A 19,602-nucleotide genomic window follows, 5' to 3' on the forward strand; every position below is an offset into this window, starting at 1 on the left:
TGATAATACTCGAGTATACCGGAATCAAGGGTCTCAATACCCAAAGATTCCTAGAAACAGACTATTGTGGTTCGTTATCTAATCGACCTGGCCCTTGCCAGCTCGACTCGAGTAACTTAGCCACAGGATTTGAGCTCAAAGGTCACAGAAAGGTCGTTGGATACAAGCCTCCAAACAACGTCAGAACAGATACAGAAACAGATAACAGATTCAAATTCACACAGTAAATAGGCATACAGACAGACAAGAGAACGAATGTGATAAAATACACCCTCGTCTCAAACAGAATAAATAGATAGTATAGTAATTCAAATCACAGATGGCAAGTACAGAAACCAAGTTAAGCAACAATGAAGGGAGTGGTACACTCACCGGTTCCAGTACAGATACTTCAAAAGTTTTTACCCAAAGTGGATTTAATCACCAAGAAACCCTAAAATAATCAAGATAAAATAATTACAATTCGCACATCCACAAACCCAGTAAATGGAATGCATAAATGAGGCTCGACTACAAGTCGTATGCCGTCCCAGGTTAAGTACTAGTACAAAAGAATAACATATGACTCTTGAGAAAAAACATAACAGTTGGTCCTAGAGTTACAAATATCTCCCAACACCCTTCATTTTTACCAAGATCAACTCAACTTGAAGGAATCACGTAGCCCTAAAATTTTGGGCAGCATGCCCTCTGTATTTACTAATTTTCCACCCATTTATGGCTTCATTGTTTTCCTCAATCAATCCCAAAGTCACACACAAAATAATCTCATTTCAATAGCCATTCAATAGGCTCAAAGTCATACAAGTATAAAATCAAGCCAGGAACATGTGCGGAAATGAAGTTTGAGTCAAGAAACAAAAGACAGATTTGACGTTGTTTTGCATAACGGACACAACCAAGGCTACGCTTATCAGATTGGGATGCAATTTATACTGATTCGAAGCTAAGATAATGGTCACAACTTTGATGAAGACCACTCAGTCCAGTTCGCCGTGTATCTAGGTCAAAATTTCAAATTACAGAACCAGCATCTCACAATCAGACTAGTTAACCGCACTATGATTAAATGACAATAACTCAGGCTACCGAAGTCCGATTGAGGTGTATCTTATGGTGTTTCGAAGACAAGACATATACCTACATTTATTATGAAGGCCTCCAAAGCTAAATCATGCATTTTCAGAGTAAAAAATTGAAATCTCCACGAAGATAGAAAACTGTCCGCGAAACAGGGCTTATGGGCAGTCAAGGGTATTGCGGTCATTTCATGGGCTACAGTGATCCGATTGCGCTGAAATTTTTCAGGCCGGTAGTTAACATCATTTTCTACAACTTTCATGTTTTGTGATAAGCCTAATTCGGCCTATAACATGGTCAAACAGAACTAGGAAGAACAGGGTAAGATGAAACCCTAAACTAGAATTTGTGCACTCTAGCTGAAATTTCTTTTAGGCAATCAAAACTAAGATACCAAAGCTTCATTTCACACTATCTGATGCTATCATTCCTTGTCTCAACAACAATCATCTTATAAAATCAGAAAAATCACCAAAAATTCTAACATTTGTCAAACTTTACTTTAAACCCTAAAATCTTCCACAAAATAATCTATTTAGCCACTACAACCCACTAATCAACCATTATCAAAGCAAAGAAGGAACTTTCTTAGCAACTTACCTCAAAAACTCAAGAAAGCTAGCAACTTAGGTCTTCCTGTGAGAACCCGTAAATTTCCTTATTTCTAGGCCTTATTTTAATTATTTGCACGCCTTTTATGCATTTTCTTTAGTAGAAAATTTTTTAAATAATTTTTATAAGTAAATATAGTTTTTAGAAGATTGTTCTAGTATCGGTTAGATTTTGAGAAATTAAGCACGTATATCGGACGTGGGACCCCCTAGTGCGAAAAGTTCGGAAAAATTCGGCCAATTAGGTTAAGTAATGGATACTGGGTTTATTTTAGCAGGTGTTAAGAGATAACTAGAGGATATTAAGTGAGTTGGTGTAAGAGAGACAAGTGTCACTTGGAGAATAAGTCTTGAGTTATGACTACTATTCATCCTTTTACCATTTAAATCAAAAATTGACCAGAAATTCACCCTTATTTTAAGCTTCTTGGCCGGCCCTTTCTCAAGAAAAAAGAAGAAAAACTACTCCATTTTCTTACCTTCAATCTTGCTCAATCTTTCATTCCAACCGGTTAATCTTCAAATTACTCCATAAAACCTATTAGTTTAGTGGTATTTAGGTGATTGGTGAAGTTGTTTGGAAGCTTAAGGTGCTAAGTGGTCTCTTTTCCTTGGTTACTAAGGTGAGTAGTGAAGGAACCCCTCTCCTCTATCTAATGATGTTTAATTCATGACTTGTGGTACCTTAAGGGATGTGATTAGGTGTTATTTCTTGATTTTGGTGGAGATTGATGACATTTTCTATTTAATCATGATTTTTCTGATTTAATATGATTCATATGATGTGGCTTTGTAAGATGATGGGAATTGATCTAGAATGAAGCTAGAAGGTGTAAATTGTGGTTAATTGCAGGAAATTTCTGTTTTGGAAGGAAATTGTGAAAGTTAGGGTTTCATTCCTCCTTATTCTGCCCGGCACTGTTCATCATAGTTAGAGGCCGAATTTGTGACAGCCCCACCTTCCCCTAAGGCGTACCAAAGGAGTTAGCTGACTGACTGCCCAGCTCTCGCCAGGACTACTAAAACAGTAAAACATCAACTCAAGTCGTTCGGGAGTCTATTAGCGCGCTTAACCAAACCAACAATCGAGAGGCATCATGTCCTTTTTGAGTTCTTGGCAGTCCCGAAACAAAGTCCATCGTGATATTTTCCCACTTCCATTCGGGTATCTCAAGAGGTTGTAACAGTCCAGAAGGTTTTTGGTGTTCAGCCTTGACTTGCTGGCAAATCAGACAGGTTTGGATATATTGAGCAATCTCCCTCTTCATCTTATCCCACCAGTACAACCGTCGTAAGTCTTGGTACATCTTATTACTACCAAGATGGATCGTGTATTTCGATCGATGGGCTTCCTCTAAAATTTCTCTTTTCAGGTTTTCATCATTGGCTACCACTACTCGGTTCCTATACCTTAAAATTCCTTCAGGACCCAAATTGAAATCAGGTAATGCTTCCTTTTCTACCTTTTCCTTCCACTTTTGTACTATCGGATCCTTCTCTTGGGCTTCTTTAATTCGATTGAGAATAGTAGATGTTACCCGAATATTCCCAAAAGTTATTTTTTTGCATCCCAATCTAGGGTTCCACTCACTAGCTGCTCCTAACATTTCCCACTCCTTGACCATCAACCCTGCTACTTGAGCCTTCCGACTTAGGGCGTCCGCAACTACATTAGCCTTACCCGGATGGTAGTTGATCGTACAGTCATAATCTTCTAAGAGTTCCATCCACCGGCGTTGCCTCATATTCAACTCTTTTTGGGAGAAGAGGTACTTAAGACTCTTATGGTCTGAATAAACCTCAAAGGTAACCCCGTAGAGATAGTGTCTCCTGTCGCGCCCCACTTTTTGAGTAGTGAAAGTGTGAAAGGTAGTGTGTGGGATATGTATGTGAACGTGTGTAAAAATGAAAATAAAAGGCCGTGGGATTGTGAAATGCGACGATTTGGCCATATAGTTTAAAAAGGGTTTTTTGAATGAAAAATGGAGTCGCCACTTGGTATAGAGTTAGGGTGTACCAAGTCACCCAAAAAGTGATTTTTAGAAAGAAAAGTAAACAAACCCTTTTTAAAGAACTTTTAGGTCTACGTAACCAAAGAAAGGGATCGGGGGTCACATTTGATAAGGGAGAAGGCAAAGGCAAAGCCTAAGGCACTCCCTTACCCTAGCCAAAGCTAGTTGCGTGACTTAGCCCTTATTTTCCTAATTCTTCTACCCAAAGTATGTATTGCATGTTGGATACGACTAATGGATGCGGAAAAGAAATGCAATCCTAAATCTAAAATGTCTCTTATGAGGCTTTTTGGTCCCAATCACATGAGTTGTGATGGCCAATAAGGAAAACTCTCATAGAGGTCACGGGTAATGCAAATGAAGACCCAAATATGAGTGCAAGTGTGAAAATGTGAGAAGAATGCAAAACAAAAACAAATGTAAGTGCAAGTGTGCAAAGGTAAGAAAAGTGCATGTGTGCCCATTGAGAAAAGTGCATGTGTGCAAATTGGGAAAATGAAGGTGTATGTGTGCAAGTGGATCAAAATGTGGTATAAATAGTAGTAAATGCATATAAGTGCAATTGGGTGCAATTTGTGAGGTAAAAAAATAAATGAGTGAATAGGGAAAGAAGAGAAATGTGAACATGGCATGTGGAGTGAGAAAAATATAAGTAGTGAGAAAATGTGGATAAAGAAAGTGAGGAAGTGATATGATAAAATGAAGGTGCATGAACCTAGAGGAGTGCATCAAGTCGGGTGCGGGAATGACTTCCAACTTCATGATTTTAATTTTCCCTTGGATTAGAGAGAATGCAAGCGTGCTAAGGCTTAGAAAAGCCACACTCGTCTATATCCCATATTTAAGGGGTAACTCTCAAGCAAATGTACCCTATAACTAGCATGGAGATGCAAAAAGCCTAAAATGAAAGGGAAAGGGTTGGAGGGGCATGCCAATTGCTAGAAAAAAACTAAGAAAAATGTATGAAATGTAGTGAGACATGCAAGTATGTACTAACGAGAGGGGATGGCCTATTGGGTCTAGCATTGGACTAGCCCTTTTCTAAAATTCTCTCACAAGCATTGGACTTGCGAGAGCACGAGGGGACAACCATGACTAGCATTGGACTAGCCACGGTGACGTCATGCATTCATTATAAACCAAATAAATCATGTAAAGGCTAATAAAGCAAATAAACACATAAATCACATATTACACATAACACATAAGCATGGTATCTAGATGCAAAACCTTAAGAAAGCGAGTAACACATAGCACACAAGCATGCAAATCACACTAATGAACCTAATACATTGGCTAACTAAAACAAATGGGGAAGGGGAAAAGTGAATAAAAATGCTCTCCAAGCCCTATCTATTACAGGCCAAGAGGTGTACACATACCCCAGAAATAAATAAAAGAATGACTTAATAAAAAGCAAAAGTGAATGAAATAAATGAAAGGAATTAAGGAAAAACAAGGAAAGCAAAGTAGACATGCAATTCTCACTTAGCACGTTGGATCACATAGGAGAGACAAAAAAGGATAAAAGAAGTTATACCTCCCCCGTTTGTGGTGCTAATAAAGTGAACAAGACTTAACTTGGGCTAGAGTCACCGAAGAAAGAGATAACGTGGGCTAAAACCATCAAAGCAAGGGATTAATGCATCAATTTAACGGTAAAATGTAAATAAGACAATTTGAATCCACCAAATCATCGAATCCTTCCTCAATTGCAACTCAAAAATAATCAAATAACGCATAACTGCAAAGAAAGAAAAATTACCGATCAAGTTGCAATTAATTTAGGACTTAATTGCAAGAAATAAAGCATAATTGGGCCTTAATGAAACAAGGGGATACTTGGGGGCCAAAATGTAACTTTTTGGAAATTACTTTGCATGCAAAACATGCAATAACTACGGGACAAGCTTCAGGAAATAAAGAAAGGAGCCGGCAGCTTCTTATTCCCAAGCTTGCTGCAATTTTCTTAGCATTCCTACTCACAGAAACGAAATCATCAAAACACCAGAAGTTTAACTGTCTAAACCAACTAAAACAACACAAAATCTTTATTGCAGGATTTACGCAAGGAAAACTCAAACTTGGCCGACAGAAAAGGGAAAAATGCAGCAAAGTCTCTGCGATTTTCTCATGAAAAGCTTCTGCTATCTCGCATTGGCAGATACACAAAGCTCAAAACTGAAACCCAACCTCAAGCTCCTACCAAAACTTGCTAAACTTCATCACAGCATTGTTGGCAACACACGGGATGCATCTACCTATTCCTAACAGGGCCAGTAATGCTAATAGATATGAAAATGCAGCACAGATGTAAGAGCAAGGGACTTAGCTACAACTAGATGACCATCACTGCAACAAGACTCCTCATATAAGTTTAAATATACATGACACAAAACTGACCCAAGCCAAACCCAACTCATTCAAACACACAAGCGAAGGCTTGAAATCATGGAGAGAATAATCCCCCCACAAACTCTCGGTCAGATAGTGCAGCAAAATAAACTCAATGTCTGCTAAGATATGACCCGATATTTTCAGCAAAACACCCCCAGACAAAATGCAAGAAACTAATGGCTTTTAGCTCTAAGTTCTCATCAAAACAAGCATAATCTTGGTAGCAAGCATATTCATGATATTCCAGTCAAACAACGCATACACCAAACGTTAAACAAACTGCCACTTCAGCCATCAAAGTGTAAAAAATCATCAAAGCTGGATTCGGAACAAAAGACAGCCATGAATATCAGTATACAACCTTCAACACCTAACCATCTTTGTAACTCTTTTACCCAAGCCATCAAAAAATCAAATCTTTGAAACCAGCAGAAATCAACCACAGATGACACCCATTCCCATTTTATGAAGGAAAGAAAACGCAAAAACTGATGCTTTTCGTTTTTAGCTCATGAATTTCCAATCAAACACATTCGGAATACAGCTACTGGAGTTATGATCTATCTCATAAGTTCTGACCAACCGAAAAACAATGCATTCTAGTGACCCAAATACTAAACAAGAAAACCACGTTCCAGTTTTTTAGAAGAAATAGACGGGAGCAGGGTTTTGAAGCTACCTCTTTTGCTGCCTTTGGAGTTAAATCACCGTGGGTATGCTTGGATTAGCCGAAACCAGGTTGCAAACTTTGACAGAGGGCTTTGAAGCTCCGAGCTTTAGGTTTGATTTCTGAAGACTGTCTCCTTTCTCTCCACAAAAATCTTTTTTCCTTTTCCTATTTCCTCCCGGTTTCCTCCAACGGGTTTCTCTTCCTCTCAGACCGAAACTCTTCTTCCTCTCTTTCTGGTTTCTTTGTTCATACCCTAGCCGTTCCTCTCTCCCACTCTCGGCTCTTTTCTCTCTAGCTATCCATGCCGTCAATAGCCTCTATCTGATTTCTTTCTACCCTCCAAACCTAGCCGCCCCTTTATCTCTTCAAACGTCACCTCTATCTTCTCCCTCAGTTGCTCCCCTTTAGATTTTTTTTTAGCCGTTCCAATCCCCCCTAAAAGCTGCGTTTCTTGTTCTATTTATACCAGAAACCTGCTCTCAAACCCTCACCTGAAAGGTGAGGATGAGAGTGGGGGTTTTACTGGGCATCTTAGAGCCCTCCGATGCCAGCCACATTTTTCCTGAAGATGCCGCTGCATGCGGCTTTTTTTTTTTTTTTTTAAAAAGTAATTTAACAAAATTGATAATAAAATTAAGTAAAAAAAACAACAATTTAATTAACATCGATAAAAATAAATAAACTAGAAATAATAAACAGCAAAGTTGCAATTTTTCATTTTTTTCTTTTCTTTTTCCTTCATTTTTCATTTCTTAAATAGCCCAAAACCCGCTATCGGGTTTCCCCTTTTTCATATTTCATATTTTCCCCAAGAAAACATTCAATTTAAATCAAAACAACTAAAGCATAATTTTTGAATGCTTTTCCTTTTTTCCGAGAAATTCTATGCTAAAATTTAAAAATAAAATAATAAAATAAAAACTAAAAACTAAAAAGCGAATAAACCTAGCACGACAAAGAAAAACTAAAAAAATAAATAGTAAATGAAATTTCACTGAAAATTTGGTGTCTACAGTTTGCCCCTCTTTGTCTGAGTTTTGGAAAAACTTGAGACAAAGAAGTAGACACCAAATACCTACCTGTGTTATTCGACCACAAAATGGTTCCGACGGACAGGAATTTAAAACGGGAATGACCCGAACAGGAATTTTAAAACGGGGTTGACCCGAACAAGAAATTTAAAACGGAATTGACCCGAACGAGAAATTTAAAACGGGACTGACCCGAACAAGAAATTTAAAACGGGACTGACCCGAACAGGAATTTAAAACGGGATTGACCCGAACAAGAAATTTAAAACGGGATTGACCCGAACGAGAAATTTAAAACGGGACTGACCCGAGCAGGAATTTAAAACGGAATTGACCCGAACAAGGAATTTAAAACGGGATTGACCCGAACAAGAAATTTAAAACGGGATTGACCCGAACAAAAATTTAAAACGAGATTGACCCGAACATGAAAATTTAAAACGGGATTGACCCGAACAGGAAATTAAAATGGGATTTCATTGGGGAGGTTTAAACAATGAATTGAGTTTTTACCTGGGAGTGGTCCAACTTTTGTACCAAGAGGGAGATTTGATCTCTGTAGCTAAAGCGATAGCTGATGTTGTTTCTTATGATCAAGCTTTGCCAATAACACTATCACTTCGTCTTTGCTTACTGGGGAGCTTTTTCTGACATCAATTTAGGTGCGAAAAGGAGAGGGGTTGTTTTCATTTGTAAACGCAACTTTCCTGCAAGAAAAGAAGAAATAATGGACTTGCCACCATCATTTGATCCGGTTTGCCTTGAGAATCGTGTAAACATGAGCCTTGTGATGCTTTTGCCTCTGTTCTGCGACGTCTGCCTTAGTCGAACTTGTAATTTTGAAACCTTTCAATTTCTGAGACTGATAAAGTACGTATTTACCACGTCACCAAATCTATGTAGCAGCTTTGTTGCACTTTACCCACTTTAGTAGATGATTGAATCCCCTATCCTTGCGCAAACCCTAGGGTTTATCATCCATTCGAATCCAATGGTGAAAGAATGATGCATGAAAATTTGTCATATAAAATGCAAGATGATTTCCTATGTCAGGCAAAGATGAGCATGCAAAAGAATGCAGACAATCACAAGCAGTCGAACGCAAATAATCGAGAGAAACCAAAAGGTTTATAAAGATACATTTTGCAAAAGAATATTTGTAAAGAAAAATACAAATTTGGCCAACGAATATCATATTCAAGACTTTGGATATATTTGCTTCGGAATTCGATACTGGCAGAAGTATCACAAACATGAGGAAAAGTCTAAATGAACCAGGTCACCAGCTGTTCCTTCTCGTGCTCGTCTTGTTGAGAAAACCTGCCTCGGCGCCCTTTCGGGTTTTCACCAAGGTTGCCCCCACCCTTTTTGTTTTTGTTTTGTTTTTTTCTTTTTTTTTTCTTTTTTTTTCTTTATTTCTTTTTTTTCTCTTTTCTTTTTCGAGGTGCCCTTTCGGGTTTTCACCTAAAGAACAATGAAATATCTCGACCATGATCGACCCAGAAACATGAGTTAAAGTTTTCTGGCATCAGTAAAATGCACTTCCCTTGTGAGATTAGGCGAAGGCATTATGGACATCACTTGCCAGTTGATTAGCAAATTTCCTAATAGAAATACAACAAGTGACGAAAGCCAGGACTTTGGGTTTTGTATTGAGGTCAGGTGGGGTGTTTTTCAAGAAAAGTTGAGGCTTGAAAGCAAATTTTAATGCGAGGTGTGAAATAACTTGAGATTGCACTATTTTGAAATCGTTTCCGATTTTGAACGAAACTGAGGAAAATTTGCCCCCGTTTGATCGGATTTTCACTCTTTGCATTTTCTTCATTGCATTTTCCTCACTTTTTGCATTTTTCTTTAAAAACTAAGGCCCTGTTTGGAAGCCAGTTTTTTAGACAAGTTTTTTACCTACTAGTTTTTTAACAACTTTTGCTACAGGAATCCCAAAAAACTTCTCAAAATTTTTTTCCTACACACTTCAAAATACCCAAAATACACCAAAAAAAATTCCCTTCCCTTTTTTCCTACTTCCTCCCCCATCCCAACCCGGCACCACCGCCGATGCCGACCACCACCGTCGTATCGTCCCTCATCCTGCGCGTACGTTGCGGCTGGGACACGAGCCTCAGCTGCATTTGGTGCATTGTGGAGAAGAGGAAAGGCTGAGCCTGGGCTGCGTCTGGTCGCGAGCCTGGGCTTGCTAGAGCGTCTGGTGCAGCTGGGCTGCAGGGGAAGGGCAGAGGGGAGGAGAAGGGCAAAGGGAGGGCAATGGGTGGGGAAAGGGCAGGGCAGACGGCAGTGGGCAGGGGAAGGGGGAAAGGGAGGGCAGAGGGCTGGCGGAGGAAAGGGCAGTGGGCGAGGGAAGGGGGAAGGCAGAAGGCGTGGCTGGGGAAGAGCAGTGCAGTGGGCGGGGGAAGGGGGAAGGCAGAGGGGTGGCTGGGGAAGAGCAGTGCAGTGGGGGGGGAAGGGGGAAAGGAGGGCAGAGGCAGCAGTGGGCGGGGAAGGGGGAAAGGGTGAAAGGGGAAGGGAGGGCAGAGGGGTGGCTGGGGAAGGGTAGTGCAGTGGGCGGGGAAGGGGGAAAGGGAGGGCAGAGGGATGCAGTGGGCGGGGAAAGGGAGGGCAGAGGCGGGGGTGGCGAGGGAGGGCAGTGGGCTGGGGAAGGGGGAAAGGGAGGCAGAGGGGTGGCGGGGGAAAGGGCAGTTGGCGGGAGAAGGGGGAAAGGGTGTTCCTGCCGGGAGGTAACGGGGAAGAAGAAGAAGAAGAAAAAGAAAAGGAAAAAAAAGTTTTTCACTATACAAAAAAAATTTTCACCTTACAAAAACTTCTAAAAAATTTTTTTAACAACTTCTACAGTGCACTACAGTAAAGTTTTAGACAAATTCACAAAAAACTCAGGTTCCAAACAGGCCCTAAATTTGCCCCAGTGTGGGGTTCTCTTTTCTTTTTTATCATCTCTCTTTCAAAATAAATTTGCCCCAGTGTGGGGTTTGCAATTCTCAAGGGCTATCAAACGAAAATTTGTCAATTCTGATGGCTCAAAGGGGACAAGTAGAGATAAAATGTTTTAAGTGTAAAAGAAGATGGCCTGACTTGCATTTCGCCGTTTGCATGAATTTCTAAAGAAAATTTGCATGATCAAATGAAAAACTTCTTGCACATGTCTGAGTTGATGGGTTGAGGGAATGTTCGTCCATCCATTTCTGCCAAAATAAGTGCTCTGCCAGGTAATACCTTTTGGACAATGAACGGCCCTTGCCAATTTGGAGCAAATTTGCCTTTAGCTTCATCTTGCATTGGCAAAATTCGCTTTAGTACCTTGTCACCTTCTTCGAATGCACGCCGATGGACTTTTTTGTTGTAAGCCCAGGCCACACGTTTCTAGTAGCACTGACCATGACAGATAACATTGTAGCAACAAGATAAAGCAATTAATACAAAGAAATAAAGCAATAAAAAGGAAAAAGGGATTGGATCCCTCCCTTCGTGAATAGTGTCCCTACCAGGGTACGGCAGACTCTACCCTAGGCAAACTATCATGGATGCATGCGGTATTGGCTCACTAATGCATCTAGACTCGATAGGTTTTAGGTCCCCGAGCCTTCAGACTTGGAAACCAAGGGTTATCAATCCCAAGGTTCTTTGTCGGTGGCTCGAGCGATTCCCCAGACATTGCTACGCACACATCGTGTCACGGCTACATGTCATGAGTGAATCTGTCGAAAATTCTCAACCTTCCACTAAAAGCTAAAGGCTATGAACCCAAAGCTTAAAATGAAAGATTGAGTGACCCCTCGGATCAAGCTACGCACACATCGTGTCGCGATCACAAGTCCAAATGAGTCGCCTAAAATCCTAACAGGGTGGAGTGGCGTGACAAGCCACTAAAAGGAAAAAAATGAGGGGTGAAAAATTAAAGCGTATGCACGTATGCTAGTGCTCGTTTGGAGGGGAGGGATCGAGAACCAACGCGAGGCTCTAGGGTATGTCCCCCACCCAAATGCAATGCAAAGCGCGAAATAAAACAAATAAAATATACATCCAAACAACCAATCATACATACGTGAGTGATGGAGTAGTTTGATACGCGCGCGAGACAAAAAGTCCTAAAAAGGAAAAATGCAACCCTAATATCCAAATGCTATGCATAAAAAGGGTAGAAAAAAGGAAAAGAATAGCTAAATCAAATGCTTGGACGCACTTAGGAAGTCCCCAGTGGAGTCGACAACTGTCGCGCCCCACTTTTTGAGTAGTGAAAGTGTGAAAGGTAGTGTGTGGGATATGTATGTGAACGTGTGTAAAAATGAAAATAAAAGGCCGTGGGATTGTGAAATGCGACGATTTGGCCATATAGTTTAAAGAGGGTTTTTTGAATGAAAAATGGAGTCGCCACTTGGTATAGAGTTAGGGTGTACCAAGTCACCCAAAAAGTGATTTTTAGAAAGAAAAGTAAACAAACCCTTTTTAAAGAACTTTTAGGTCTACGTAACCAAAGAAAGGGATCGGGGGTCACATTTGATAAGGGAGAAGGCAAAGGCAAAGCCTAAGGCACTCCCTTACCCTAGCCAAAGCTAGTTGCGTGACTTAGCCCTTATTTTCCTAATTCTTCTACCCAAAGTATGTATTGCATGTTGGATACGACTAATGGATGCGGAAAAGAAATGCAATCCTAAATCTAAAATGTCTCTTATGAGGCTTTTTGGTCCCAATCACATGAGTTGTGATGGCCAATAAGGAAAACTCTCATAGAGGTCACGGGTAATGCAAATGAAGACCCAAATATGAGTGCAAGTGTGAAAATGTGAGAAGAATGCAAAACAAAAACAAATGTAAGTGCAAGTGTGCAAAGGTAAGAAAAGTGCATGTGTGCCCATTGAGAAAAGTGCATGTGTGCAAATTGGGAAAATGAAGGTGTATGTGTGCAAGTGGATCAAAATGTGGTATAAATAGTAGTAAATGCATATAAGTGCAATTGGGTGCAATTTGTGAGGTAAAAAAATAAATGAGTGAATAGGGAAAGAAGAGAAATGTGAACATGGCATGTGGAGTGAGAAAAATATAAGTAGTGAGAAAATGTGGATAAAGAAAGTGAGGAAGTGATATGATAAAATGAAGGTGCATGAACCTAGAGGAGTGCATCAAGTCGGGTGCGGGAATGACTTCCAACTTCATGATTTTAATTTTCCCTTGGATTAGAGAGAATGCAAGCGTGCTAAGGCTTAGAAAAGCCACACTCGTCTATATCCCATATTTAAGGGGTAACTCTCAAGCAAATGTACCCTATAACTAGCATGGAGATGCAAAAAGCCTAAAATGAAAGGGAAAGGGTTGGAGGGGCATGCCAATTGCTAGAAAAAAACTAAGAAAAATGTATGAAATGTAGTGAGACATGCAAGTATGTACTAACGAGAGGGGATGGCCTATTGGGTCTAGCATTGGACTAGCCCTTTTCTAAAATTCTCTCACAAGCATTGGACTTGCGAGAGCACGAGGGGACAACCATGACTAGCATTGGACTAGCCACGGTGACGTCATGCATTCATTATAAACCAAATAAATCATGTAAAGGCTAATAAAGCAAATAAACACATAAATCACATATTACACATAACACATAAGCATGGTATCTAGATGCAAAACCTTAAGAAAGCGAGTAACACATAGCACACAAGCATGCAAATCACACTAATGAACCTAATACATTGGCTAACTAAAACAAATGGGGAAGGGGAAAAGTGAATAAAAATGCTCTCCAAGCCCTATCTATTACAGGCCAAGAGGTGTACACATACCCCAGAAATAAATAAAAGAATGACTTAATAAAAAGCAAAAGTGAATGAAATAAATGAAAGGAATTAAGGAAAAACAAGGAAAGCAAAGTAGACATGCAATTCTCACTTAGCACGTTGGATCACATAGGAGAGACAAAAAAGGATAAAAGAAGTTATACCTCCCCCGTTTGTGGTGCTAATAAAGTGAACAAGACTTAACTTGGGCTAGAGTCACCGAAGAAAGAGATAACGTGGGCTAAAACCATCAAAGCAAGGGATTAATGCATCAATTTAACGGTAAAATGTAAATAAGACAATTTGAATCCACCAAATCATCGAATCCTTCCTCAATTGCAACTCAAAAATAATCAAATAACGCATAACTGCAAAGAAAGAAAAATTACCGATCAAGTTGCAATTAATTTAGGACTTAATTGCAAGAAATAAAGCATAATTGGGCCTTAATGAAACAAGGGGATACTTGGGGGCCAAAATGTAACTTTTTGGAAATTACTTTGCATGCAAAACATGCAATAACTACGGGACAAGCTTCAGGAAATAAAGAAAGGAGCCGGCAGCTTCTTATTCCCAAGCTTGCTGCAATTTTCTTAGCATTCCTACTCACAGAAACGAAATCATCAAAACACCAGAAGTTTAACTGTCTAAACCAACTAAAACAACACAAAATCTTTATTGCAGGATTTACGCAAGGAAAACTCAAACTTGGCCGACAGAAAAGGGAAAAATGCAGCAAAGTCTCTGCGATTTTCTCATGAAAAGCTTCTGCTATCTCGCATTGGCAGATACACAAAGCTCAAAACTGAAACCCAACCTCAAGCTCCTACCAAAACTTGCTAAACTTCATCACAGCATTGTTGGCAACACACGGGATGCATCTACCTATTCCTAACAGGGCCAGTAATGCTAATAGATATGAAAATGCAGCACAGATATAAGAGCAAGGGACTTAGCTACAACTAGATGACCATCACTGCAACAAGACTCCTCATATAAGTTTAAATATACATGACACAAAACTGACCCAAGCCAAACCCAACTCATTCAAACACACAAGCGAAGGCTTGAAATCATGGAGAGAATAATCCCCCCACAAACTCTCGGTCAGATAGTGCAGCAAAATAAACTCAATGTCTGCTAAGATATGACCCGATATTTTCAGCAAAACACCCCCAGACAAAATGCAAGAAACTAATGGCTTTTAGCTCTAAGTTCTCATCAAAACAAGCATAATCTTGGTAGCAAGCATATTCATGATATTCCAGTCAAACAACGCATACACCAAACGTTAAACAAACTGCCACTTCAGCCATCAAAGTGTAAAAAATCATCAAAGCTGGATTCGGAACAAAAGACAGCCATGAATATCAGTATACAACCTTCAACACCTAACCATCTTTGTAACTCTTTTACCCAAGCCATCAAAAAATCAAATCTTTGAAACCAGCAGAAATCAACCACAGATGACACCCATTCCATTTTTATGAAGGAAAGAAAACGCAAAAACTGATGCTTTTCTTTTTTAGCTCATGAATTTCCAATCAAACACATTCGGAATACAGCTACTGGAGTTATGATCTATCTCATAAGTTCTGACCAACCGAAAAACAATGCATTCTAGTGACCCAAATACTAAACAAGAAAACCACGTTCCAGTTTTTTAGAAGAAATAGACGGGAGCAGGGTTTTGAAGCTACCTCTTTTGCTGCCTTTGGAGTTAAATCACCGTGGGTATGCTTGGATTAGCCAAAACCAGGTTGCAAACTTTGACAGAGGGCTTTGAAGCTCCGAGCTTTAGGTTTGATTTCTGAAGACTGTCTCCTTTCTCTCCACAAAAATCTTTTTTCCTTTTCCTATTTCCTCCCGGTTTCCTCCAACGGGTTTCTCTTCCTCTCAGACCGAAACTCTTCTTCCTCTCTTTCTGGTTTCTTTGTTTATACCCTAGCCGTTCCTCTCTCCCACTCTCGGCTCTTTTCTCTCTAGCTATCCATGCCGTCAATAGCCTCTCTCTGATTTCTTTCTACCCTCCAAACCTAGCCGCCCCTTTATCTCTTCAAACGTCACCTCTATCTTCTCCCTCAGTTGCTCCCCTTTAGATTTTTTTTTAGCCGTTCCAATCCCCCCTAAAAGCTGCGTTTCTTGTTCTATTTATACCAGAAACCTGCTCTCAAACCCTCACCTGAAAGGTGAGGATGAGAGTGGGGGTTTTACTGGGCATCTTAGAGCCCTCCGATGCCAGCCACATTTTTCCTGAAGATGCCGCTGCATGCGGCTTTTTTTTTTTTTTTTTAAAAAGTAATTTAACAAAATTGATAATAAAATTAAGTAAAAAAAAAACAATTTAATTAACATCGATAAAAATAAATAAACTAGAAATAATAAACAGCAAAGTTGCAATTTTTCATTTTTTCTTTTCTTTTTCCTTCATTTTTCATTTCTTAAATAGCCCAAAACCCGCTATCGGGTTTCCCCTTTTTCATATTTCATATTTTCCGCAAGAAAACATTGAATTTAAATCAAAACAACTAAAGCATAATTTTTGAATGCTTTTCCTTTTTTCCGAGAAATTCTATGCTAAAATTTAAAAATAAAATAATAAAATAAAAACTAAAAACTAAAAAGCGAATAAACCTAGCACGACAAAGAAAAACTAAAAAAATAAATAGTAAATGAAATTTCACTGAAAATTTGGTGTCTACATCTCCACTTTTTCAGAGCAAAGACCACAGCAGCTAACTCCAAATCGTGGTTAGGGTAATTTTGTTCATGGGTTTTCAGTTTCCTAGAGGCAAAGGCAATCACATTCTTGTTTTGTATTAACACGCACCCCAAGCCTTCCCTCGAAGCATCGGTATAAACGGTGAAACTGTCTTTCCCATTAGGCAAGGCCAGAACAGGAGCCATGGTTAACCTTCGCTTCAACTCCTGAAAACTGGTTTCACACCTAGTATCCCACACAAAACGGCCATTTTTTTTCGTCAGGTCGGTTAAAGGGCCGGCTAGTTTGGAAAAGTTGTTAATAAAGCGTCTATAGTACCCAGCCAACCCTAAGAAACTGCGAATCTCAGTGGGATTTTCTGGCCTCTTCCATTCAGCCACTGCTTCTACTTTCGCGGGATCCACTGTAATACCTTCTTTTGAAATCACATGTCCCAAGAAAGAGATTTTCTCCAACCAAAATTCACACTTACTAAATTTGGCGTATAGCTGATGATCTCTCAGGGTTTGTAATACTAACTTCAAATGCTGCTCATGTTCCTCACGGGTTTTAGAATAGACCAAAATGTCGTCAATAAACACGACCACAAATCGGTCCAGGTAGGGTTTGAAAACCCGATGCATCAAATCCATAAAGGCGGCAGGGGCATTGGTTAACCCAAAGGGCATGACCGCAAATTCAAAATGGCCATATCTAGAATTGAAAGCAGTCTTGGGTACATCTTCTTTCTTAATTAGCAACTGATAGTAACCCTGTCGGAGATCTAACTTTGAAAAGACCACCACACCTTGCAACTGGTCAAACAGTTCATCGATATGGGGAAGTGGGTATTTGTTCTTAATGGTCATATTGTTTAATCCCCGATAGTCGATACACAATCTTAAAGTTCCATCCTTCTTCTTAACAAATAGTACCGGAGCCCCCCAAGGAGATCCACTCTCACGAATAAACCCACGCTCCAACAGGTCTTGCAACTGTAATTTCAACTCCTTGAGTTCAGCAGGTGCCATTCGATAGGGGGTCTTAGAGATAAGTGACGTCCCCGGTAATAGGTCAGTCTTAAACTCTATCTCTCTCTCCGGAGGTAAAGTTACTAATTCATCAGGAAACACATCCGGATATTCACATACTACAGGCACATCTTCAACCCTCAACTTATCAGTGGACGTGTTTATAAGAAAAGCTAGGAACCCTTGTGCCCCTCTATACAGTAATTTCCTAGCCCGAATACCCGAAATCAATGCAGATGAGGCTAAACTACCCCTTATATCGAGCCTTAGGGTTGCCTTCCCCGGTATACGAAATTCCACTACTTTTCTCCTACAATCAAGTTGTGCATCGTACTTAGCTAGCCAGTCCATACCCAATATAACGTCGTACCCCTTAATGGTCGAACTTATAAGATTCCCCAAAACCTTCCTCTCTCCTACCCAAATTTCACAATTCGTATACATTAAACCTGTAATCAAACGTTGGTCCCCCGTAGGAGTACTTACTTCTAAATCATAAGGCAAGCTAACAGGTGTTACATGAATGCCGCACATAAAATCGGGGTTAACAAAGGAATGGGTAGCACCAGGGTCTATCAAAATCCTAGCTAGACGATTGAAAACAGGGATCGTACCTTCTACGACCCCAGAGGAATCAGGGACTTGATGTTGTTCAAGGGAGTATACCCGAGCTGGCACCTTCGGCTTTGTCCCTTCCACCTTGGACTGTCCCGAGTTGGCCTTCGACGACTAGGTGGTTACTCTCGCCTCCCGAGGTAACACCGGACAGTTGGCTATTTGATGCTCCGCACTCCCGCAGCGTAAGCACTTTCTTTCTTTCCTCCAACAATTGTCCTCGGTGTGGTTTGGTTTTCCACAAAATCCACAGGGTCCACGAGAAACTGAGGCCTAACTTCCTTGTGAGGCGCTTCTCTGCGGGCCCCGTCCATTATGACCACCCCTCGGCGGAGTCCCACGTGTCATTCCCGGTAGTCTTCCTCCTCCGGCTCCCCTTCCAAACTTAGGAGGGGTCCCTTTATCCCCTTGGGTCGAACTACTCGCAGAGAATCCTCATTTTTTCACCTGAAAATTCCTCACTTGAAGCCTTGCATTTTCAACGCGCAAAGCTTTCTCCACGGCATCACTAAAGGTACTGATCTGGGCTACTGCCAGATCCTTTTGAATTTCCACATTGAGCCCCTGAATAAAACGCCGAACTCTTCTTTGCTCCGTCAGAATGAGTTCAGGGACGAACTTAGATAAACGAGTAAACTGGCTCTCGTACTCAGCCACCGATTGCGTCCCCTGACGAAGTCTAATGAACTCGTCCTCCTTCTTTTCCTGAACTAGAGGGGGAAAGTATTTCGCGTTGAAGTCCCTCATAAAGTTTACCCATGTTCTTGGTGTTTGTTCCCGATCCCACTTCATTCGTATCACGTTCCACCAAGAACGCGTGGCCCCTTCCAATTGGAAGACAGCGAAAGTAACCTGTCTCTCCTTTGAATAGTGTAGGGCGGCAAAAATATCTATCGTTTTCTCTAACCATTTTTCGGCCACGTCCGGATCTGGCCCGCCCAGAAATTTTGGCGGAGAGAACTTCTGAAATCTCTCTAGGGCCCGATCTTCACTTTCTACTACATGGCCAGGGTTCCCAGGTTGCGGGATAGGAGGTTGGCCCTGCTGTTGCACTACTTGGGCTAACAAGTCAGTCATTTGCTGCATAGCAGCATCTATCTGGACACTAGGGTCAACCCTAGGCTCAGGATTTGGTTCAGACGTGGTATCCCTAGTACCCCCGTCAGTTGTGGGTTGCCTAATACCGCGTCCACGGCCTCGTCCACTACGAGTGCCTTCCATTGCTCTAATGTCAATCTAAGTCGAGGCACAAAATAATATGAAAAGTGCATATAAATATTGGTATATAAGCATGAACGAAGAACTAAAGTAAACACCACATAAGGCATGTATACACATAGAGCAGTTATACACAAAACACATAACTGTGTCAAACAGTCATACATAAGCAGTCAAGCAAATATAGACAAAAGTACTCCCGTGAAGCCAAAAGAGGGTCTGTCAAAATACAATGTACAACCTAGGTCCCAAAAGTACGAAGCAACTAACTAAAAGCCTCTCCTAGGTATCCCTCACACGGGATCAAAACAAGGCTCAAAGAACCCTAATCTAGTCCTCAACGGAGCCAACCGACTCCCCCCCAGAGCTAGAGCTAGGGGCGCCTCCCTGATCTGGAGCTCCGTCACCTGGAACTCCCCTTGGCGCATTGGCGCCAATCACTCCCTGGATGAGCGC

The 19,602-nt window shown here is 40.7% G+C and overlaps 1 protein-coding gene across 1 annotated transcript; it reads right to left on the reverse strand.

Moving 5' to 3' along the window:
- Window positions 1-18,363: 18,363 nt before the first annotated feature.
- Window positions 18,364-19,149, reverse strand: LOC113768775. The gene has a single exon (XM_027313254.1). It carries the CDS (start codon window positions 19,147-19,149, stop codon window positions 18,364-18,366), a length of 786 nt encoding a protein of 261 aa, XP_027169055.1.
- Window positions 19,150-19,602: the final 453 nt, after the last annotated feature.

Source organism: Coffea eugenioides, chromosome 1, assembly GCF_003713205.1.
Source record: "Coffea eugenioides isolate CCC68of chromosome 1, Ceug_1.0, whole genome shotgun sequence".
NCBI classification, from domain to species: Eukaryota; Viridiplantae; Streptophyta; class Magnoliopsida; order Gentianales; family Rubiaceae; genus Coffea; species Coffea eugenioides.